Source organism: Panthera pardus, unplaced genomic scaffold (genome assembly GCF_024362965.1).
Source record: "Panthera pardus isolate Hobbes unplaced genomic scaffold, ASM2436296v1 HiC_scaffold_18, whole genome shotgun sequence".
NCBI classification, from domain to species: Eukaryota; Metazoa; Chordata; class Mammalia; order Carnivora; family Felidae; genus Panthera; species Panthera pardus.
Genome location: NW_026526743.1, coordinates 2,138,686 through 2,158,460, shown reverse-complemented (window position 1 = coordinate 2,158,460; position 19,775 = coordinate 2,138,686). Strand labels below are relative to the sequence as shown.

Here is a 19,775-nt window from a genome sequence, read left to right as displayed (position 1 = left end):
GGGCCGGTGTTAGCAAACCAACCACAGGAAGCAGGCTTCCCTGGGGGCAGCCGCCCCCTCACTGCCCTGCTAGCCTCCGCTCCAGGATAAATAAACAACCGAGTAAACAATTAGCTGACAGAGAGAGAAGTACCAACTGCTGGCCTGGGCCGCTGCCGAGATTTCCCAAGCATCTCCCAGAAGGGCTCCGAGGACTGGAACTCAGACCAGCCAGAGAGCCGGAGTAGGTACGAGGCAGGCGGAGCCTGGGGTTCTGGACCCCGCTCGTAGAGATACACAGCCAGAAAAATCCACTAAAGAGTTTTGCAAAGAGGTGAATGTGCTGGCGTATATTCTCTGTACATTCCTCAGAGTCTGAAAAAATCAGACAGAGGGTGGGGACCGGGTCTGCGCTCGACCAAGAAGTCAGTGAGCTCACAGCGCCTCCTACAAACCGAACAGTGGAAGCTGCCGCCAGCTGATGCCGCCGGGAGGACAGAGAGCGGTGAACTCTTCCGCCATTGGTCGGCGGGGCAGCCAATCACGAGGAAGGAACGGGAGGCGGGGATGCTCGGATCCCCGCTCGGATTCACTGCTGGATCCCGTCTCCAGGCCAGCGGTTGAAACGAAGCGGTCACGCACTTAACGGCTCGTGGAAGGATGGATAATGAAAGAACCTCTCAATTTCTACAGACTTCAAAAATGGAAATATAACATAGATACGGAGAAGTCCACAAATCACAAGGGTACATACAGCTCCATGAGTAATTCACAGGGAACACACCCCCTGTGGGGCGTATGGGTGGCTCAGTCCGTTGAGAGGCCAACTCCTGATTCCGGCTCAGGTCCTGATTTCGAGGTGGGTTAGAGTCCCGCGTCTCCGCTCATCACACTGCGGAACCTGCTTTGGAACCTCTGTCTCCCTCTCTCTGCCCCTCCCCTGCTCACGCTTGCTCTCTTTCTCTCTCAAAAATAAATAAACGTTAAAAAATGAAAACACACCCCTGTAACGTTCACCCAGGTAAACAGAATGTGACCAATCTCTCAGAAGCCTCCTGGTGACCCCTTCCAGTCACTCCCTCCCACGAGGAAAATCTTTATCCTGATTTCTACGGCCATAGATCAGTTTCGCCCGTTTCTACACTTTATAAAAACGGAATTATGCAACAAGTGGCCTCTTTTAATCAACCTTGTGAGATTCCTCCAGGATACTGTGTGTACTTATCGATCGTTCATTCTCAATGCTGCGTAGTATTCCACCATGTGGATGAAATACGATGTATGTAGCCATTCTATTGTCGTGAGCATCTAGGTAATTTCCACTTTGGGGCTATTCTGGGTAGTGCTGCTGTGACAGTCTAGAATACGTCTTTTGGTAAACATACGTATTCATTCCTGCTAGGTATGTCCCCAAGTGAAATTGCTGGTTACAGGGCGGGCATGTACTCACCTTCCCCAAAGTGAATGTACCATCCCAGGAGTCAGGTGTAAGAATTTCAGCTGTCCCACCTTTTCCGTCTTCTTAATTTAATTTTGGCCATTCTAATGATTGTTCAATCGTATCCTTTTTTAGTCTTAATTTGTCTTCCTCAGTGATTTATGAGGTTGGGCGTCTTTTCATAGGTATAAAGTCCATTTGAATAGCATCTTTGGTGAAGTGCTGTTCAAATATTTTGCCCATAGTTATATATTATATATATTATATGTTATACAATGGGCAAAATGTTACATAATATATATTATATGTTATATAATGTATATTATGTTATATAAGATATATTAAATGTTATATAATATATATTGTATGTTACATAATATGTTATATAATATATATTATATGTTATATAATATATATTATATTGCCCACTGTTATATATTATTTTCTTTAATTATTTAAAATTATGCAATACTACATGAATTTCTTGTCCTTGCAAAAAAATTAAAATACTCTAGATTAGGGGCGCCTGCCTGGGTGGCTCAGTTAGTTGAACTTCAGACTTCAGCTCAAGTCTGATCTCATGGTTCATGAGTTCAAGACCTGCCTCAGGCTCTGTGTGGATGACTCAGAGCCCAGAGCCTGCTTTGTATTCTGTGTCTCCTTTTCTCTGCACTCCCCTCCTCCCCCCTCCCCTTAAAACTAAAGAAATATTTTTTAAAAACCTCTAGATAAAATTCAGTCTCCATGGAGAATCTAAACCCAGCCCACTTAACTCTCCAGAAATGTGTTTGTTTTGTTTTGTTTTTTCCCCCCAGATCTCTCTACACGCTTACATGAACACAGCATAGTACAGTGGCTTGAGGCATTGACTCTGGAGCCGGAATGCCTGTACTAGAATCTCAACCCCACCATTTACACTAGCTGTGTGACATTGGGCAAGTTACTCAACTTCTCTGTACCTCAATTTCCTCATCTTTAAAATGGAGTTGATAATATTAATACCTACTGCACGGGGTTGTTTTGAGGTTTCCATAAGTGAATCGCTTAGAAAAATACCTGGAACAGGGGTGCTTGGGTGGCTCTGTCAGTTAAGCGTCCAACTCTTGATCTCAGCTCAGGTCTTAATGTCAGGGCCATGAAATCAAGGGCTGGCTCTGTGCTGGGCATGAAGCCTGCTAAAAGAAAGAGAGAGAACTACTTTCTGTCTCTATAAATTTGCCTGTTCTAGGTACCTCATGTAAATGAAACCATACATTTGTCCATTTGTGTCTGGTTTATTTCACCCAGCATGATGGTTTCAAGTTTCCTCCACGTTGGTTGGGGGCGTGTATCAGGATCTCATTCCTTTTTAAGGTTGAATAATGTTTCAGTGTATATATTACATCTTGTTTATCTATTCACCTGTTACTGGACATTTGGATTTTGGGCTATTGTGAATTATGTTGCTAGGACCATTGATGCACAGGTATGTGAATCCCCTTTTCAGTTATTTGGAATATCTACTTAGACATAAAGTTGCTGTATCACGTAGTAATTCTACATATAACTTTTTTGTGGACCTGCAAAACTGTTTCCCACAGGGGCTGCACGATTTTACATTCTCACCAGCAATGTGCGAGGGTTCCAGTTTTCCCGCATCCTTGCCAACCCTTGTCATTACTGTTTTGGTGGTGGTTGTTTTCCTTTGTTTTTGATAATGGCCATCCTAATGGTTGTGAGGTGGTATCTCGCTGTGGTTTCCATTTGCATTTCCCTGAAGACTAGTGATGTTGAGCATATTTTCCTATGCTTATTTGCCATTTGTCTCTCTTCTTTGGAGACATGACTCTGGATATCAGTCTCTTACCAGATAGGGGCTTTGCAAATATTTACTTCCATTCTATGGGTTGTCTTTTCACTGTCTTGATAGGGTCTTTTGGTGCACAAAAGTTTTTAATTTTGATGCTCAGCTTTTTTTTTTCTTCTTGTGTTGCTTATGCGTTTGGTATCAGATATATCAATATCTTTTAAGAAGAAAAATGTGGGGGCGCCTGGGTGGTTCAGTGCGTTAAGCGTCTGACTCTTGATCTCAGCTCAGATGATCTCAGGATCATGAGTTCAAACCCCATGTTGGGCGTGGAGCCTATTAAAAAAACAAAAAATGGTGGCAGACATTACCTTAGCCCAGTGACCAAACTCACCAAATGATCAAACTCAAATGAGACAAACTAGCATCACACGCCCCTCATGGGATACTCTGAGAAGAAACAGGATCATTCCTGTCATATTTCTGCCCCAAAATGTCAAACCTGGATCTCATCATGAGGAAACATCAGACAAACCCAAATTAAGGGACATTTTGCAATATAACTGAAGTGGACTCTTCAAACTGTTCATGTCTTGGGGTGCCTGGATGGCTCAGTCATTTAAGCTTCTGACTCTTGATTTGGGCTCAGGTCATGATCTCTTGGTGGTGGGATCGAGCCCCGCCTTGGATTCCACATTGAGGGAGAAGCCTGCTTAAGATTCTCCCTCCTTCTTCCCCTGCCCCACCCCGTTCACTCTCTTTCTCTATAAAATAAAATAAAATAAAATAAAATAAAATAAAATAAAATAAAATAAGGAATTCAAGAAACACAACAGCTGAACATAGGGGAAGGAAGGGAAAATAAGATAAAAGCAGAGACTCTTAAATACGGAGAACAGGGGCGCCTGGGTGGCGCAGTCGGTTAAGCGTCCGACTTCAGCTCAGGTCACGATCTCGCGGTCCGTGAGTTCGAGCCCCGCGTTGGGCTCTGGGCTGATGGCTCAGAGCCTGGAGCCTGCTTCCAATTCTGTGTCTCCTTCTCTCTCTGCCCCTCCTCCCTTCATGCTCTGTCTCTCTCTGTCTCAAAAATAAATAAAAACGTTAAAAAAAATTAAAAAAAAATACAGAGAACAAACTGTCAACCTGTCAGCACAGAGCCTAGAGCCTGCTTCAGACTCTGTGTCTCCGTCTCTCTCTCCCTGCCCCTCCCCTGCTCACGCTTTGTCTCTCTCTGTCTCTCAAAACTAAATAAACATTAAAAAAATTTTTTTTGAATCGCTCCAATACATACGTACATAGAGTAAATGGGGCACGATGTCAGCTAATCATGGATCCAGGCGAGTTCGTTGTTGTAACTTTACAATTTTTTTTGTAGATATGAAAATTTTCTACACACAAAGCTGGCACAATGAATTTAAGATCAAATGGTACACTGTGGAGATATCTCTCCACAACATCCTTTGCGTCTCCAACAACGTGTCAATGCATACACGTTTCTCTCATTCCTTTTTTTTTCTTTTTTCTTTTTTTTTTAATTGGAGAGGGAGAGGGAGAGAGAGAGAGAATCTTAAGCAGACTCCAACTCCATGCAGAGCCCCACATGGGGCTCAATCCCATGACCCTGGGATCATGACCCGAGCTGAACTCAAGCGTCTGATACGCAACCGACTGAGCCACCCAGGCGCCCCTCTGTCAACTTAACTACTGCCTCATATTTTGTTATGTAGCTGCACATAAACTAACTGACTTTTCCCCTCACGATGCATATTTTGACTCTTTCCAGTTTTTCCCTAGGGCAAGCATACCGTCATGATCTTGCAAAGGGAAGGATCATTTCAAAATCCATACGAGAGTGGAAGTGTTAGGATTGCTCCTTCTTTCCATGTCTCTGGAATATCACCTTTAGACTCCAAACCACTCAGGCATGAGATTCCTGAAGGCAGAGACAGAATCTGTTCCCCTGCAAACCGCACGAGGGACCCCAGGCCAGAATCATCCAGCTGAACTCCCGAACTTCTGACCCACAGAAACTGTGTGAGATAAAATAATATTTACTGTAATTTTATTTTTTAAAAACAAATTTTTTTTAACGTTTATTTATTATTTTTGAGACAGAGAGAGACAGAGCATGAACAGGGGAGGGTCAGAGAGAGAGGGAGACACAGAATCTGAAACAGGCTCCAGGCTCTGAGCCATCAGCCCAGAGTCCAACGCGGGGCTTGAACTCACGGACCACGAGATCGTGACCCGGGCTGAAGTCGGACACTTAACCGACTGAGCCACCCAGGCGCCCCTCCTAGGTAATTTTAAAATTCATGGATACAATGTCCTTTTTCCCCTGCCCGACCGTGAATGTCGTCAGAGTGGGGACAGTGTGTTTTTCTTGATAACCGTTCATTCATTCATTCACTCACTCATTCATCCAGCAAAAGTTTTTGGAACACCAGACTCATGTCAGGCACTGAGCTAAGCGCTAGACGTCAAGGCTGGGACTAAGGTGAGCCAAGCAAGGTGTCCAGGGAACAAACCTCAAGTAGGTGCTGACTTTCAGACTCTTGCAAGGGCAGGGTCATCACCTAAGAGTGAGTGCCTTTTTTTTTTTTTTTTAAGGTTTTATTTATTTATTTATTTATTTAATTTATTTATTTTTGAGAGAGAGTGCGAACAGGGGAGGGGCAGAGAGAGAGGGAGACGGAGAATCCCAGGCAGGCTCCGGGCTGCCAGTGCAGAGCCCCACGTGGGGCTCGAACTCAAGAACCCGAGAGACCATTACCTCCGCTGAAATGGAGAGTCGGACGCTTAACTGACTGAGCCACCCAGGCACTCAAGAGTGCCTCTTTAATTTTATATCCTGGGCACCTTGCTTACCTTCTCTCAATCCCAACCTTCCTAGAGATACAGCAGTGCACCAGATAGAAATGATCCCTAACCTTTTTGTGCCAATGTGTTGGTGCTTCTGCTAATACCACGTTTTGAATTTACATTGTTCTATGATATGTGGTTTTTTAAAAATATTTTTATTTCTTTTTGAGAGACAGAGCAAGGGCGGGGGGGAGGGACAGATCAGGGACTCCCAGAACCACAGTACTCAGGCTCCTCTTATGAGGGCTTGTGACGAATATTCAGAGGGGGGGGGGGATGTTAACATTACAATGAAACTGAGGTCACTGTTGAGCACTTTCTGATTCATCCGCACAGGCATCTCATCCACAAATGTTTCTTTCCCCAGTCCAGCAACTCATTAGTTAATTTCCAAAAGATGAATTTGACAGTTAGGCGGAAGCTCCTGGGAGCTTGCTGAGCTTAGGAGGTCAGTCCTGAGTTCAGGGAGTCAGAGGGTCTCTCCACTGATACTATAAGAAATGAAACTTGGGGCACCAGGGTGGCTCAATTGGTTGAGCGTCAGACTCTTGATTTTGGCTCAGGTCCTGATCTCATGGTTAATGGGATCGAGTCCCTTGTCGGGCTCCATGAGAAGAGCATGGAGACTGCTTGGGATTCTCTCTCACACCCTCTCTTTCTCAGTCCCCCTCCACTGCTCTCTCCCTCTCTCTATCGCTGGAATAAATAAATAAACATTAAAACAAAACAAAACAAAACAAAAAAGAAACCTAGAGGGGCACCTGGCCGGTTCAGTTGGTGGAACACGCGATGCTTGACCTTGGGGTTATGAGTTCGAGCCACAGGGTGGGTTTGGAGATTACTTAAAAATAAAATCTTAGGGGTGCCTGGCTGTCTCAGTTGGTTAAGCGTCTGGCTTCCGCTCAGGTCACGATCTCACGGCTCCTGAGTTTGAGCCCCACGTGGGGCTCTGTGCTGATAGCTCAGAACCTGGAGCCTGCTTCGGATTCTGTGTCTCCCTCTCTCTCTAATGCACCCCTGCTTGTGCTCTGTCTCTCAAGAATGAATAAATGTTAAAAAATAAAATCAGGGGCGCCTGGGTGGCTCAGTTAAGCGGCCGACTTTGGCTCAGGTCATGATCTCGCGGTCCGTGAGTTCGAGTCCCGCGTCGGGCTCTGTGCTGACAGCTCAGAGCCTGGAGCCTGTTTCAGATTCTGTGTCTCCCTCTCTCTGACCCTCCCCTGTTCATGCTCTGTCTCTCTCTGTCTCAAAAATAAATAAACGTTAAAAAAAAATTAAAAAAAAATCAAACCTAGGGGCACCTGGGTGGCTCAGTGGTCATGATTTTGCAGTTGGTGCATTCGAGCCCCACATCGGGCCATGCACTACAGTGTGGAACCTGCTTGGGATCCTCTCTCTCTCTCTGCCCTTCCCCCCTTTCCCTCTCTCTTTCTGTCAAAGTAAATAAGTAAACTTAAAAAAAATCAAACCTAGAGAATTTCGGTGACGGAAGAAGAGGACCTTTGTAGGCAAGCAGGGTCTTCTACACAGGTCTGTGGAAGTGGTGTTTAAGGTAAAGGAAGAAAAGGAGCCAGCCTCAGGATGAATGCGGAAAGGTCCATGGGCAATAGCAAAGTACAAAGGAAAAGTTGCTGAGTTAGGAAAACATTTGGCCTATTTGAGATAACTGAAAGGAGACAGCTGTACCTCTGGATAGGAAGTAAGAAGATCCTATTATCCTGTGGACGTTAACAATGAGCATTCGTGATGTCAACTAGTATTTATTGAGCACTTACTATGTATCAAACACTGTGATAAGCGCTTTGGAAACTTATCGAAGATGTAAAACAACCCCACCGAGGTGATCTCTTGATTACTCCTTGTTTACACATGAAGAAATTGAGCTAAGAGGTGAAGTTGTTGTCCCAAAGTCACACAGCTAGGAAATGCAATGGGTGAATTTGCACACAGTCCTCTCAAAATCATTCTCTTAAACCACAGTCAATCTCCCACAGGGAACCGCAATATATTTCAAAAAAAGCACTGGGTGAGCGCGGTCAGAGTCACATTTCGAGTTCCCACAGCGCAGTTTTTTCTCCTTCTTCTCCTTTTTTTTTTTTTTTTTTTTTCTGCCCCCAGACCCACAGATCAATTTCTTACTTAAAACTACTATTTCCAGCATGCCCTTCTCGCCTTGGGAGGATAGGGATGGAGGGAGGACTACCAGAACTACATTTCCCAGAATGCAACTCCCCGTTGCGGGCTATCACGCAATTGTAGTCCTCGGAAGGGACCATCACCCGCAACTCCCAGCATGCATTCGGGGTCTGTACCGTGGGGTGGGAAAAGGACAGTCGCGCAGCATGTTGGGAAGGGGGACCAGCCCTTTTCCCAGGCTTGCAGCCTGGCCAGGGAAGGCATTCTTCAGACTACAGTTCCCAGTGGGCTGTGCGCGAGAAGGCGGGCGCGTTCTTCTGCCGGAAGTCCGCTCTAGCCCTGGGACCCCGGACTGCTGCGGGAGCCGGAGCTGCCAAGTAGCCGCGGGACCGGGGCCGCTGGGGTCCGGACGGGGGTCGCCATGGTAACGGGGGCGCGCCCACCTTGGGGACGGGCGCAGGGTGGGTCCACGTGCAGGTGCTTGAGGCTCGCTTGGTTGCTGACAAGCGTCCCCTGCCGCGGTGCGATGGTTTGGGCCGGGCGCGGGCTCTCGGGATTGGGGCCGATTGGAGGCCCGGGAAGGGGGCAACTGGGTGGTGATTCTCGGCGCGGAAGCGCACCGGGGGTCTCGAAGCTAGAGGACATTGGCGACCGAGTGCCAAGGGGAGAGGGCTGTGCGGGAGACATTGGAGATGGCGGGGGCGGGGGGTTGAAATGCGGAGGCGATTCGTGAAGCGGGACCTCGGAGGTGGGGAGAAGGAATGGGAGGTGGGGAGGGGGCGACCCAAGAGGAGGGATCTCTGGGAGTGTGGCAGGATAATTGGAGAAGAATGGAAACCTCTGGGACTGCTTCGGAAGGGGTCTTTAGAAGGCGGAAACTGACACTGAAGGAAGAGAGGGGCTGTTGAAACGGGAGGAGTACTGCTGACGAGAGAGAGGGAGAAAGAGAATGAGAGAGTCTCAAGGGGAAGAGCCTGGGCGCTGGAGACGGGAAGTAGGCTGCTGTAGGGAATGGGGTCAGGGGAAGTGTGTTGCAAAGCAGGAGAAGGCTTGGAGGTAGGGAGTGGGTATTAGAAACGGTTGGGGGCAATGGAACAGGTCTTTCCAAGAAGAGGGGTCTTGGGTAGGGATAGACATGCAAATGTGAGAGATGTGAATGGAGTTTTTGGAGCAAGGACTGGGCATTGGATTTGGCTCCCCTCCCCCAGGATGGGTCTTTGGGCAGGGAGCTGGAAAACAAGATCAATGGAGGTGGGTGTCAGAACGAGGGAGTCTCCCCCATCAACAGGGTCCTTGGAGGCAACACGGACCTTTGGAACAGGGGAGGAGGCCTTGGCATCAGAGAAGGGATGTCCTCAGTAAAAGGCCTTCTGAGGCCTGAAAGAGGGGATTGATCGAAACCCAGAAATTGGAAGTCAAAATGGAAGAGCTCCAGGGGATGGGGGCTCAGAGACAGGGAAGGTTGGGGGGCATCCAGAGGGAACATCAGAGGGGTGAGGGTGCAGGAGGGAAGGGACCTCTTAGGGCAGATTCCCAGAGGTGGAGAGATTCTAATACAGAAGAGGCGTGTAAGGGAATTTGGGGGTGAGCGGCAGTCCTCTCCCTCAGTTCTTTTAGCTCTCCTCCCCCATATACCCTATATATCTCTGGCTCTGGCCACAGGTTGTGGCTGTCTAGTGAGCCTCCCCCCAGCCAGGCCCAGGCCCTTTCCCTTTGTACCCAGGACCCCTGGCCTGCTAGGAAGTGGTTTTCCCTGGCTCAGCAGATGGGGTTCTTGGAAGGAGAGTGTAATATCCTGTTCCTGTCTGTCTTGATTGGTTGGGGGAAGGGGGACTATTGGAGAGTGAGGCTTAGGAAAGAGAGTGGACTCCCATGAACGGATAGAGGCTCCCGGAGAGTCAGCCAGGGTAAAGGGGTCCAGAGCAAAGCCTTTCGACTCCCAGGTGTGCTTTGTGGCTGTGAGACTTGTTTCTCTGAGCCTCAGTTTCTTCATGTATAAATGGGCATACGCATGCCTGTCTCAAACAGAACTGGGCCTACAGGCAGGCTTCCTAGCTGGGTGAAGTTGGGCCTTGGTTTTCTTTTCTTTTCTTACTATTTTTTAACTCTTTATTTGGGGCGCCTGGGTAGGCTCAGTCGGTTAAGCATCCGACTTCAGCTCAGGTCATGATCTCAAAGTCCGTGGGTTCAAGCACTGCATCGGGCTGTGTGCTGAAGGCTCAGAGCCTGGAGCCTGTTTCTGATTCTGTGTTTCCCTCTCTCTGCCTCTTCCCCGCTGTCACTCTGTGTGTTTAAATAAACATTAAAAAAAAAATTTTTTTTTAATGTTTATTTATTTATTTTGAGAGAGAGAGTGCGAGCAGGGGAGGGGCTGAGAGAGAGGAACAGAGAGAGAACCCCAAGCAGGCTCGACGCTCAGTGCGGAGCCCGACATGGGGCTCTGTTCCACGACCCCGGGATCCTGACCCAAGCTGAAATCAAGAGTCGGACCCATAACCGACTGAGCCACCCAGGCGCCCCGGGCCTTGGTTTTCTTAAAGTCAAATGATGGTGAATTATAATGTCACTAAGAACTAACACTTGTGTAACATTTAGTATGTTCCAGCCACTGTGCTGGGCCCCTGACATTTCTTAACCCTTGCGACTATCTTATGAGGGAGGTGCTCTCATTATGTCCATTATACAGAAGGAGAAACTGAGGCCCAGAGAGGCCAAGTTACTTGCCCGTGGACACACAGCCAGGAGTGCCAGGATTCATTCAGGCTCTAGAGTCTGTGTTCTTTTTTTTTTTTTTTTTTTTTAATTTTTTTAATGTTTATTTTTGAGACAGAGAGAGACAGAGCATGAACGGGGGAGGGGCAGAGAGAGAGGGAGACACAGAATCGGAAGCAGGCTCCAGGCTCTGAGCCATCAGCCCAGAGCCCGACGCGGGGCTCGAACTCACGGACTGCGAGATCGTGACCTGAGCCGAAGTCGGACGCTTAACCGACTGAGCCACCCAGGCGCCCCGTAAAAAAAAAAATTTTTTTTTTTTTGAAAAGAAAAGAAGTGAAGCCTGGACACACGCCTCCACGTGGGTGCGTTTTGAAAACATCGCCAAGGGACAGAAGGCAAACCAAGGGCCACATAGTTTCTGATTCTATTCACACGCAATGTCCAGAACAGGAAAATCTATAGAGATAGAAAGGTTCTTGTTTGCCAGCGGCCGGAGGGAGGGGAAGTGTCTGCTACATGGGTGGGGGTTTCTTTCTGCGGTGATGAAAATATTCTGGAATTAGAGCCTAGTGATTTTTGCCCAACCATATGAATGCACTAAAAACCACTGGAACGATATACATCTTGAATGGGTGAATTTTAGGTGGCGCGGTCGGTTAAGGTTCTGACTCTATGATCTCTAGCTGGTGAGATCCGGCCTAGTGTCAGGCCCCACGCTGACAGCGCAGAACCTGCTTGGGATTCCCTCTCTCCTTCTCTCTGCACATGTGTGCGCTGTCTCTCTCTCTCTCTCTCTCTCAAAAGAAAGAAACATATCTTTTAAGTGGGTGAAATTTAAGAAATTGGTAAGGAAAAAGAAAATAAAGGAGTGGGGTCTCCCGGATTCAGACCACAGAAGTCTGAAACGCAAAACATTTCCCGAGCGCATGCTCTGTGCCGGCTCCTGAATTAAGCTTATAAACCTCTATCCCACCGAACACTGACAAGATGGATCTTCTTAGGAAACTTACTTTGCCGGTGGGGAGTCTGAGGCTGAGGGGGCGGATCCTTTGTCCAAGGTCAAACAGACAAAGATAGCGGAGCCTGGGCCTCAGGGCCAGGGAGTGGGAAAAGTCACTCCCTTGGGGTGTTGGGACCACCGGGCTCTGGGGAGCAGTTGAGACCCCAGAGGGCAGGCGGCAGGAGGCGTGGCCCGTGGGGATGGGCGGGGCTTTGGGGCGGGGCATCCTGGACCAGCCCGCTCTCCCCCGCCACGCTCACTTCCGCTTTCTCCTGCTGTCCCCAGATCCGCTTCATCCTCATCCAGAACCGGGCGGGCAAGACGCGCCTGGCCAAATGGTACATGCAGTTCGATGACGACGAGAAACAGAAGCTGATCGAGGAGGTGCACGCCGTGGTCACTGTCCGAGATGCCAAACACACCAACTTTGTGGAGGTGATGCTCCCCTGCCCCCCCATGCCTACCACACTCGCCTGCTTCCCTCCACCCGTCCTTCCTGCCCAGCCTCCTGCCCGACGCCTACCGGCAGGAACCCCTCGGGCCCTCTTTTCCTTCCCGCGTTCATTCCCTCAACACGCTTTGAGCTGGCGATCTTCCTTCTTTGCAAAGACCTTTTCATTGTGGGGAAAAAAATTTTTTTTTTTAAGATTTTAGTTTTAAGTCATCCCTACACCCAATGTGGGGCTCGAACCCACAACCCCGAGACCAAGAGTCACACGCTCTACCAGGCACCAGGGTCCCCACGTTGTGAAGATTTTCGAACATACAGATTAATACAGTGAGAAGGAAGTTGATTGAAGATTCATACACCAACTATCCAGATTTCATCTGTATTAATATTTCACCCTTTCCTCTACCTTTTCTTTTTCTTTTGGCTGAAGGATTTTTTTTTTTTTCCTCGTGCCTTTTTAAAACTTCCTATAAAGGGGCGCCTGGGGTGGCCCAGATGGTTAAACGTCCGACTTTGGCTCAGGTCATGATCTCAGAGGTCGTGGGTTCGAGCCCCGCGTGGGGCTCTGTGCTGACAGCTCAGAGCCTGGAGCCTGCTTCAGATTCTGTATCTCCCTCTCTCTCTGCCTGTCCCCCATTCGTGGTCGCTCGCTCTCTCTCTCTCAAAGGTAAAGAAACATTAAAAAGAAACTTACTTTAAAAAATTACTATAAAAATGAGGGCGCCCAGGTACCTGGCTGGTTCAGTCGGTGGAGCACGTGACTCTTGATCTCAGGGTTGTGAGTTTAGCCCCACATTGGGTGTAGAGATTGCTTAAAAATAAAATCTTAAAAATGAAATAAAACTCTAGAAAAACACACACAAGTAGAGACTAAGGTAGCGACCTATCCCTTGCTGTAGTGTTTGAAATTAAGTTACAGAGATGATGACTTTTCCCTCCTAATTATCTCAGAAAATAAAGATGCTTCCTTACGTTACCACAATATCATTAGCCGACCTGATGAAAGTAATCATAATCCCTTATTTACTCTAATACCCAATCAATAGTTCAATGTCCCCCAGATTGTCGTAGCTGATTATTCAGAGCCAGTCAAGGATCTTGTATGGCTGTTTTTTGCTATGTCTCAGGTTCGTTCGTTCGTTCATTTTAAGTAATCTCCATACCCAACAGGGGGCTTGAACTCATGACCCTGGCTGTACTGCCTGAACCAGCCTGGTGTCTTTAAATCGGGAAGGCTGTGTCTTTAATTCCCACGGCATCAGCCAGGCTGATTGTCCTGTAAATTCAACACATTTAATGGGGGCCTACTGTATGCCGGGCACTGTTCCTTACTATTATTATTATTACGTTTATGTTTATTATTTTTGAGATAGAGCAGGGGAGAGGCTGAGAGAGGGGGAGACAGAGGAGCTGAAGCGGGCTCTGCGCTGACACCAGAGAGCCCAACGCGGGGCTCGAACTCACGAACTGTGAGATCATGACCTGAGCCGAAGTCGGACGCTTAACCAACCGAGCCACCCAGGCGCCCCCGCCGGGCACTGTTCTGGGTGCGGGAACTGAAAGATCCAAGTCTCCGCCCTGAGGGCACTGATGTTCTGGTCAGAGGGAGACTGGTGACAAAGGTAGAGCCTGGCGGGTGGTGATAGGTGCCGGGGAGCCAAAGCGTCATCTGTGGGAGGTGAAGTGCTGGCGTGTGTACAGCGGGGGTCGGAATGCAGGTGTCAGGGATTTAAGGAGGAAGTCTGGAAACGGTAGCATTGGAGCCAAGACCTGAAGGGGCTGAAGAAGTGGCAGGAGATGATATGTGAGAGGGAGGGAGCCCTCCCAACCCAGGGAGTAGCGAGTAAGGAGTAGCGAGCAAAGGCCCTGAGGCGGGAACCTAGTGGGGCATTCCTGGGATAGCAAGAAGGCTAGCGGGTCTGAGGTGCTGTAAGGCAGGGAGGAGGGCCGATGAGGTCAAAGAGATAACGGGGACAGATCACCTGGGGCCTCGTGGGCCTCCTAAGACTTGAGCTCTTATGAGTGCGGTGGCTGCTCCGGGAGGCTTTTGAGCAGAGGAGGGAGGTGGGCCAGCTCAGGAAAGAGCAGGTTGAGGGTGAAGGCCAGGAGTGAGGTGTCTGTTCACACCCCAGCGGAGAATCCAGGACGGAGTGATGAACCGGAGTTTGGGCAGGATGTGGTGATCTGGAAGGTTCTGCACACTACGGGCAAGGAAGGCGGAGGGACTTAGCGGGGTTGGGGGTGGGGTGATGATCGACAGAGGGGAACAAAGGAGAGAAGAGAGGCCATATCTAGAGGCGGGAGGTGAGGAGGCAGAGGAAAGCCAGGAGATTCGGGGGTCCCAGCAGCCTAGAGAAAAGGGTTTCCAGGAGGAGGACGGGATGGGGGGCCTTGCGGGGAGCGGGGCGACGGGGCCAGAGCCAGTGCAGCAGGTGCAGGACGGAAGGAGGGGGCGGATGCCCCGTCCCCTGCTGCCAGCATAGTGGGCCTCCTGCTCGGAGTGCTGAGGGACCAGGAGCAGGTCGGTGAGGCCAGCTGGGCAGGCGAGAAGGTCACAAGGGGCCCTGACGCCCAGATCTTCGGTTCCTCCCTATGCAGGCCATTCATTCATTCATTCATTTGTTTCCTTGTGCGTTTATTTCCCACTCTCTCCCGCGACCACCCAGAGAGGGCAGGGCTGGGACGGAACAGCTGGGTGGGAGGAGGGCGCCTGACTCAGCCTGAGGGTCAGGGAGGGGTTCCCAGGGGAGGGAATGCAGTGGGGAATAAGAGAGAATTGGTGGGGCGCCTGGGTGGCTCAGTCGGTTAAGCGGCCGACTTCGGCTCAGGTCACGATCTCGCAGTCCGTGAGTTCGAGCCCCGCGTCGGGCTCTGGGCTGACGGCTCGGAGCCTGGAGCCTGCTTCCGATTCTGTGTCTCCCTCTCTCTGCCCCTCCCCCGTTCATGCTCTGTCTCTCTCTGTCTCAAAAATAAATAAACGTTAAAAAAAAAAATTAAAAAAAAAAAAGAGAGAGAATTGGTCCCTCCCCCAACGAAGTGGGAAGGATCATGGGTAGGAGACAATAAATACTGTCTCTCTCAGGAGAGAGAGAGAATTGGTCCCTCCCCCAATGAAGTGGGAAGGATCACGGGTAGGAGACAATAAATACTGTCTCTCTCAGGAGACTGAGATCAGGGCAGGCTTCCTGGAGGAGGGGACTTGTGAGAGGAAAACCTAAGAATGAGTACCCAACGAGAAGGCCCAGGCCACCCAAACTTTCTTCCTCTCGTTGGTTCATGAATGCCTATTCCTTAGCACCTATATTAGATTCCGTCTGCTGTGGTAACAAATCACTTTTTTCTTCTAGTTTATTTATTTATTTTGAGAGAGAGAGAGAGCGAGAGAGCGAGCACGCACACGAGGGAGGGTAGGTGAGGAGGAGAGACAGAATCCCAAGCAGGCTCCACACCACCAGCGCCGAGCCCGATGTGCGGCTCGAACTCACTGACTGTGAGATCATGACCTGAGCCGAGATCAAGAGTTGGGACACTTAACCGACTGAGCCACCCAGGCGCCCCTGTGGTAACAAATTACTAAACTTAGTGGCTCCAAACAACACAGATTCGTTGTCTCAACAGTTCTTGAGGTCGGGCGTCCACAATGGCTCAGCAGGGGCTGAGTTCCCTCTGCGGGCTCCGGGGAGAGTCTGTTTCCTTGCCTTTCCCCCACTTCTGGAGGCGGCCTGCGTTCCTCCGCACGGGGGGCCCCTTCTCCAGCTTCAAAGGCGGCAGCATAGCCTCTTGAACTCTCTCTCCCACCCACACTCTCCCGTCGTCTTCTTTCCCTTATAAGGATCCTTGTGGAATTGCTCTGGGCCCCGTCGGGATAATCCCGGATCTCCCCATCTCAAGATACTTAGCACACCTGCACAATCTCTTTTGCCATGTAAGGTCACCTATTCACGGATTCCAGGGATTAGGGCTTGGCCTTCTTCCCGTGCAGGGTGGTGCTGGGGACACAGCGGTGACAGCCCCAGCTCAGTCCAGTGAGGAGACAGACCTGCCCCCAGACAGTGACGCCTGGAGTGGTCAGGGTGGGGATGGGGGCCCCGTGGTGGGGGCAGTTCAGAGGGGGCCTGCCCCGGTCTGCGGGAAGAGACTCATCTGAGAGTATATAGCAGGAGAAGGCGTGAAGGTGTGGGGGCCGGATCCCTGAGAGAGAGAGAGAGAGAGCACACAAGGTGCCCGTGGGGAGGGGCAGAGGGAGAGGGAGAGAGAGAATTCCGAGCAGGCGCTCAGTGCAGAGCCTGACTTGGGGCTCGATCCCAGGACCCTGAGATCATGACCCGAGCCGAAATCAAGAGTCGACGCTCAACTGAGTGAGCCACCCAGCTTCCCCGAGAAGCCTTCAAATTTAAAACTGCGGCATAGGAACAAGCCGGGAGGGTGACAGTGGGAGACGGAGAGCTTTAAGAAAAAAAAGAATGCTGGGCGCCTGGGTGGCTCAAGCGGTGAAGCATCCGACTCTTGATTTCTGTTCAGGTCATGATGTCAGGGTCCTGAGATTGAGCCCCACGCCTGCTTGGGATTCTCCCTTGCTCCCTGCCCCTCCCCGGCTCTCGCACTCTCTCTCTCTCTCTCTCTCTCTCTCTCTCTCTGTAAACAAATAAACTTAAAAAAAAAAGGGGCGCCTGGGTGGCACAGTCGGTTAAGCCTCCGACTTCAGCCAGGTCACGATCTCGCAGTCCGTGAGTTCGAGCCCCGCGTCGGGCTCTGGGCTGATGGCTCGGAGCCTGGAGCCTGTTTCCAATTCTGTGTCTCCCTCTCTCTGACCCTCCCCCGTTCATGCTCTGTCTCTCTCTGTCCCAAAAAATAAATGAAAAACGTTGAAAAAAAAAATTAAAAAAAAAAAAAAAAAGGAAAGGAGACATACTCAAAGTATAGAAATTAACAGAAGGATGAGCCTGGGGGGGAGGGGGTAGGAAAAAAAGAGGCATAAAAATCAGGGACTAATGTTTTGTAGTTTCCACCAGGCGGCGACAAAACATTCTAACACCAGACCCAGAGCTGGGATTTTTCAGATATTGGCCAAAGACCTTGTGCTTAGCAAACCCTGATGCCTATTTGTATCTATATCTATCTCTCTCTCTTTTTTTATTTTATTTTTTTATTTTTTTAATGTTTTATTTATTTTTGAGACAGAGAGAGACAGAACATGAACAGGGGAGGGTCAGAGAGAGGGAGACACAGAATCTGAAACAGGCTCCAGGCTCTGAGCTGTCAGCACAGAGCCCGACGCGGGGCTCGAACTCACGGACCGCGAGATCATGACCTGAGCCGAAGTCGGAGGCTTAACCGACCAAGCCACCCAGGCGCCCCTCTCTCTTTTTTTTTTTAAAACAAATTTTATTTACTTTGAGAGAGAGAGAGAGCGCGCACACCATGCCAAAGGGGGAGAGGTAGAGAGGAGGAGAAGGAGAATCTTAGGAAGGCTCTGTACTGTCCGTGCAAAGCCCAATGCGGGGCTCAAACCCACGCACCACGAGATCATGACCTGAGCCGAAGTCGGATGCTTAACCGAGCCCCCCAGGTGCCCCTGTATCTATCTCTTTATCTACTTTCCCAGTGCAGACCTCAGTGCAGACGCCCCCTCCAGGAAGCCCTCCTGGATCCCCAGGCTGGGGATGACCGTGGATGAACCCCTGTGGGTTTGGGAGCCCCGCGAGGGGAGGGCCGGGCCTGTCTCCGTCACCACTGTGTCCCCAGCACAGGGCCAGACGCAGAGCAGGGCCTCAGGGACCGTGCATGGGATAACGGACGGAATTTTTTGGCTCCGCTCTGCCCAGCACGTTGGGTCCTGGGCACAGCTGGGCGCTGACAGGCTCTCTGCCCTGCAGTTCCGGAACTTCAAGATCATTTACCGACGCTACGCTGGCCTCTACTTCTGCATCTGCGTGGATGTCAATGACAACAACCTCGCCTACCTGGAGGCCATCCACAACTTCGTGGAGGTGCAGGGGCAGGCGGGGGGTGGGGGGGGGCGGGGGAGTGGGTAGGGGCGCTGTGGCCCTCGGCCCGACTCCCCAGAACCACCCCTGGTCTCCCCTCGGGATGCCCAGACCCTCACCACCTCCACCGGGTGGGGGGGGGGGGCCTCCCTCTGCCCCTCCCTGCCCGTACAGTTTCCTCTTTCTCCCTCTGCCTGTCTGTCTGTCTTGTCTGCCGTCGTTCGCTCTCCGATCATCCCTGCCCCTGACTTTCTGCCTCTGACCGTCTTTGTCACCGCGTCTTTCCTCCTCCCTGCCTCCCCCTTCCTCAGTTTCTCTGCGTGTCTCTCCCTGCCCGGCTCTTAACCATCTCTGCCTCCTCCCCCAGGTCTTAAACGAGTATTTCCACAACGTCTGTGAGCTGGACCTGGTGTTCAATTTCTACAAGGTGGGCTTCCGGTCGGGAGGAGGGAGGAGGGCGGGCCGCCCGGTGCCTCTGCCCCTGTCCGTTTCCTGGCTCTCTGTCATCAGGGGTTCGGACCAGCACCTGTTGGGGGGTGGGGAGGCCTCCCTCACACCGGGGTCTCCCCCCCCGCCACCCCGCCCCATCGACCTCCCTCCGCTCAGGTTTACACGGTCGTGGACGAGATGTTCCTGGCCGGCGAGATCCGCGAGACCAGCCAGACGAAGGTGCTGAAGCAGCTGCTGATGCTCCAGTCCCTGGAGTGAGGGCGCAGGCCCCCCACCCGCCCCGGTCCCCCGGCTCCCTGCTCGCCCCCTTGCCAGGCCCGGGCCACCCCGGTGCCCTCCCTCAGCCGCCCGGGAGGAAGGCCCCCGCTGGGCCCGGGGCCACCAGGAAGGAGACTGCACCCCACCGCCTCCTGCACCCAGCCGTGGGTGGAGGCCACCTCGCGCCTTCCGGGTAACCGTGCCCTTGTCGTGTGACGCTGTGAGTGCACGCGTGGAGCTCCCAATAAACCCGTGGTCCCGCCCGGCCTGTGTCTCTGAGCCCTCGCCTGTTCGCCCTAGAAGCCGCAGGCGCCGAGGGACGCCCCGCCATCCGTCGTCGGTCGGTCGGTCGGTCGGTCGGTCGACTAACACCCGTCGGCCTGAGTGAGGCGGGTGCACCGGGTGCATTCCCGCCCGCCCGACCTGGAGGGGCGAGGGGTTTAGACACTGAGCACTTGCCACTGAAATAGTGATACTCCTGCCAACATCTAACAGCAGCAGGCGTCACCTTCCCTAATCCTCACGAGGTCATGACGAAGGGACTGTCAGTATCCCCGCTTTCCAGGTGAGATCACTGAGGCTCGGGAAGGTCGAAAGACTTGCCCGCAGTCACATAGCTAGTGTGGCTAAGCTGGGTTGGTTCTGAGCCCTGGCAGGTGGCTCCAGAATCTTTCTTTTGTTTTTTTCTTTAATGTTTATTTTTGAGAAAGAGT

The 19,775-nt window shown here is 50.9% G+C and overlaps 1 protein-coding gene and 1 long non-coding RNA gene across 4 annotated transcripts; both read left to right on the top strand.

The window, feature by feature from the left end:
* Window positions 1-573: 573 nt before the first annotated feature.
* On the top strand, window positions 574-5,261 carry LOC109252903 (uncharacterized). Its single transcript, XR_002074168.2, has 2 exons — window positions 574-725; window positions 4,987-5,261. It is a non-coding gene; the product is annotated as an uncharacterized LOC109252903 (long non-coding RNA).
* A 3,170-nt stretch (window positions 5,262-8,431) lies between these two features.
* Window positions 8,432-19,328, top strand: AP2S1 (adaptor related protein complex 2 subunit sigma 1). 3 transcript variants are annotated; one of them, XM_019425898.2, is made up of 5 exons: window positions 8,491-8,625; window positions 12,202-12,351; window positions 18,244-18,357; window positions 18,722-18,781; window positions 18,961-19,328. In XM_019425898.2, exons 1-5 carry the CDS (start codon window positions 8,623-8,625, stop codon window positions 19,060-19,062), a joined length of 429 nt encoding a protein of 142 aa, XP_019281443.1. In that variant the 5' UTR covers window positions 8,491-8,622; the 3' UTR covers window positions 19,063-19,328. The 3 variants fall into 3 exon arrangements, with proteins under 3 accessions (XP_053761499.1, XP_053761500.1, XP_019281443.1); XM_053905525.1 differs by lacking the exon at window positions 18,244-18,357 and having other exon boundaries at window positions 8,477-8,625; XM_053905524.1 differs by lacking the exons at window positions 18,244-18,357; window positions 18,722-18,781; window positions 18,961-19,328 and adding an exon at window positions 16,200-16,529 and having other exon boundaries at window positions 8,432-8,625.
* The last annotated feature ends 447 nt before the right edge of the window (window positions 19,329-19,775 follow it).

What these genes read in the sequence shown, in the direction of transcription:
- AP2S1 (XM_053905524.1), top strand. An exon ending in AACACACCAACTTTGTGGAG is followed by an intron (nt 12,352 to 16,199) that starts GTGATGCTCCCC and finishes TTCCCTTATAAG; the next exon opens with GATCCTTGTGGAATTGCTCT.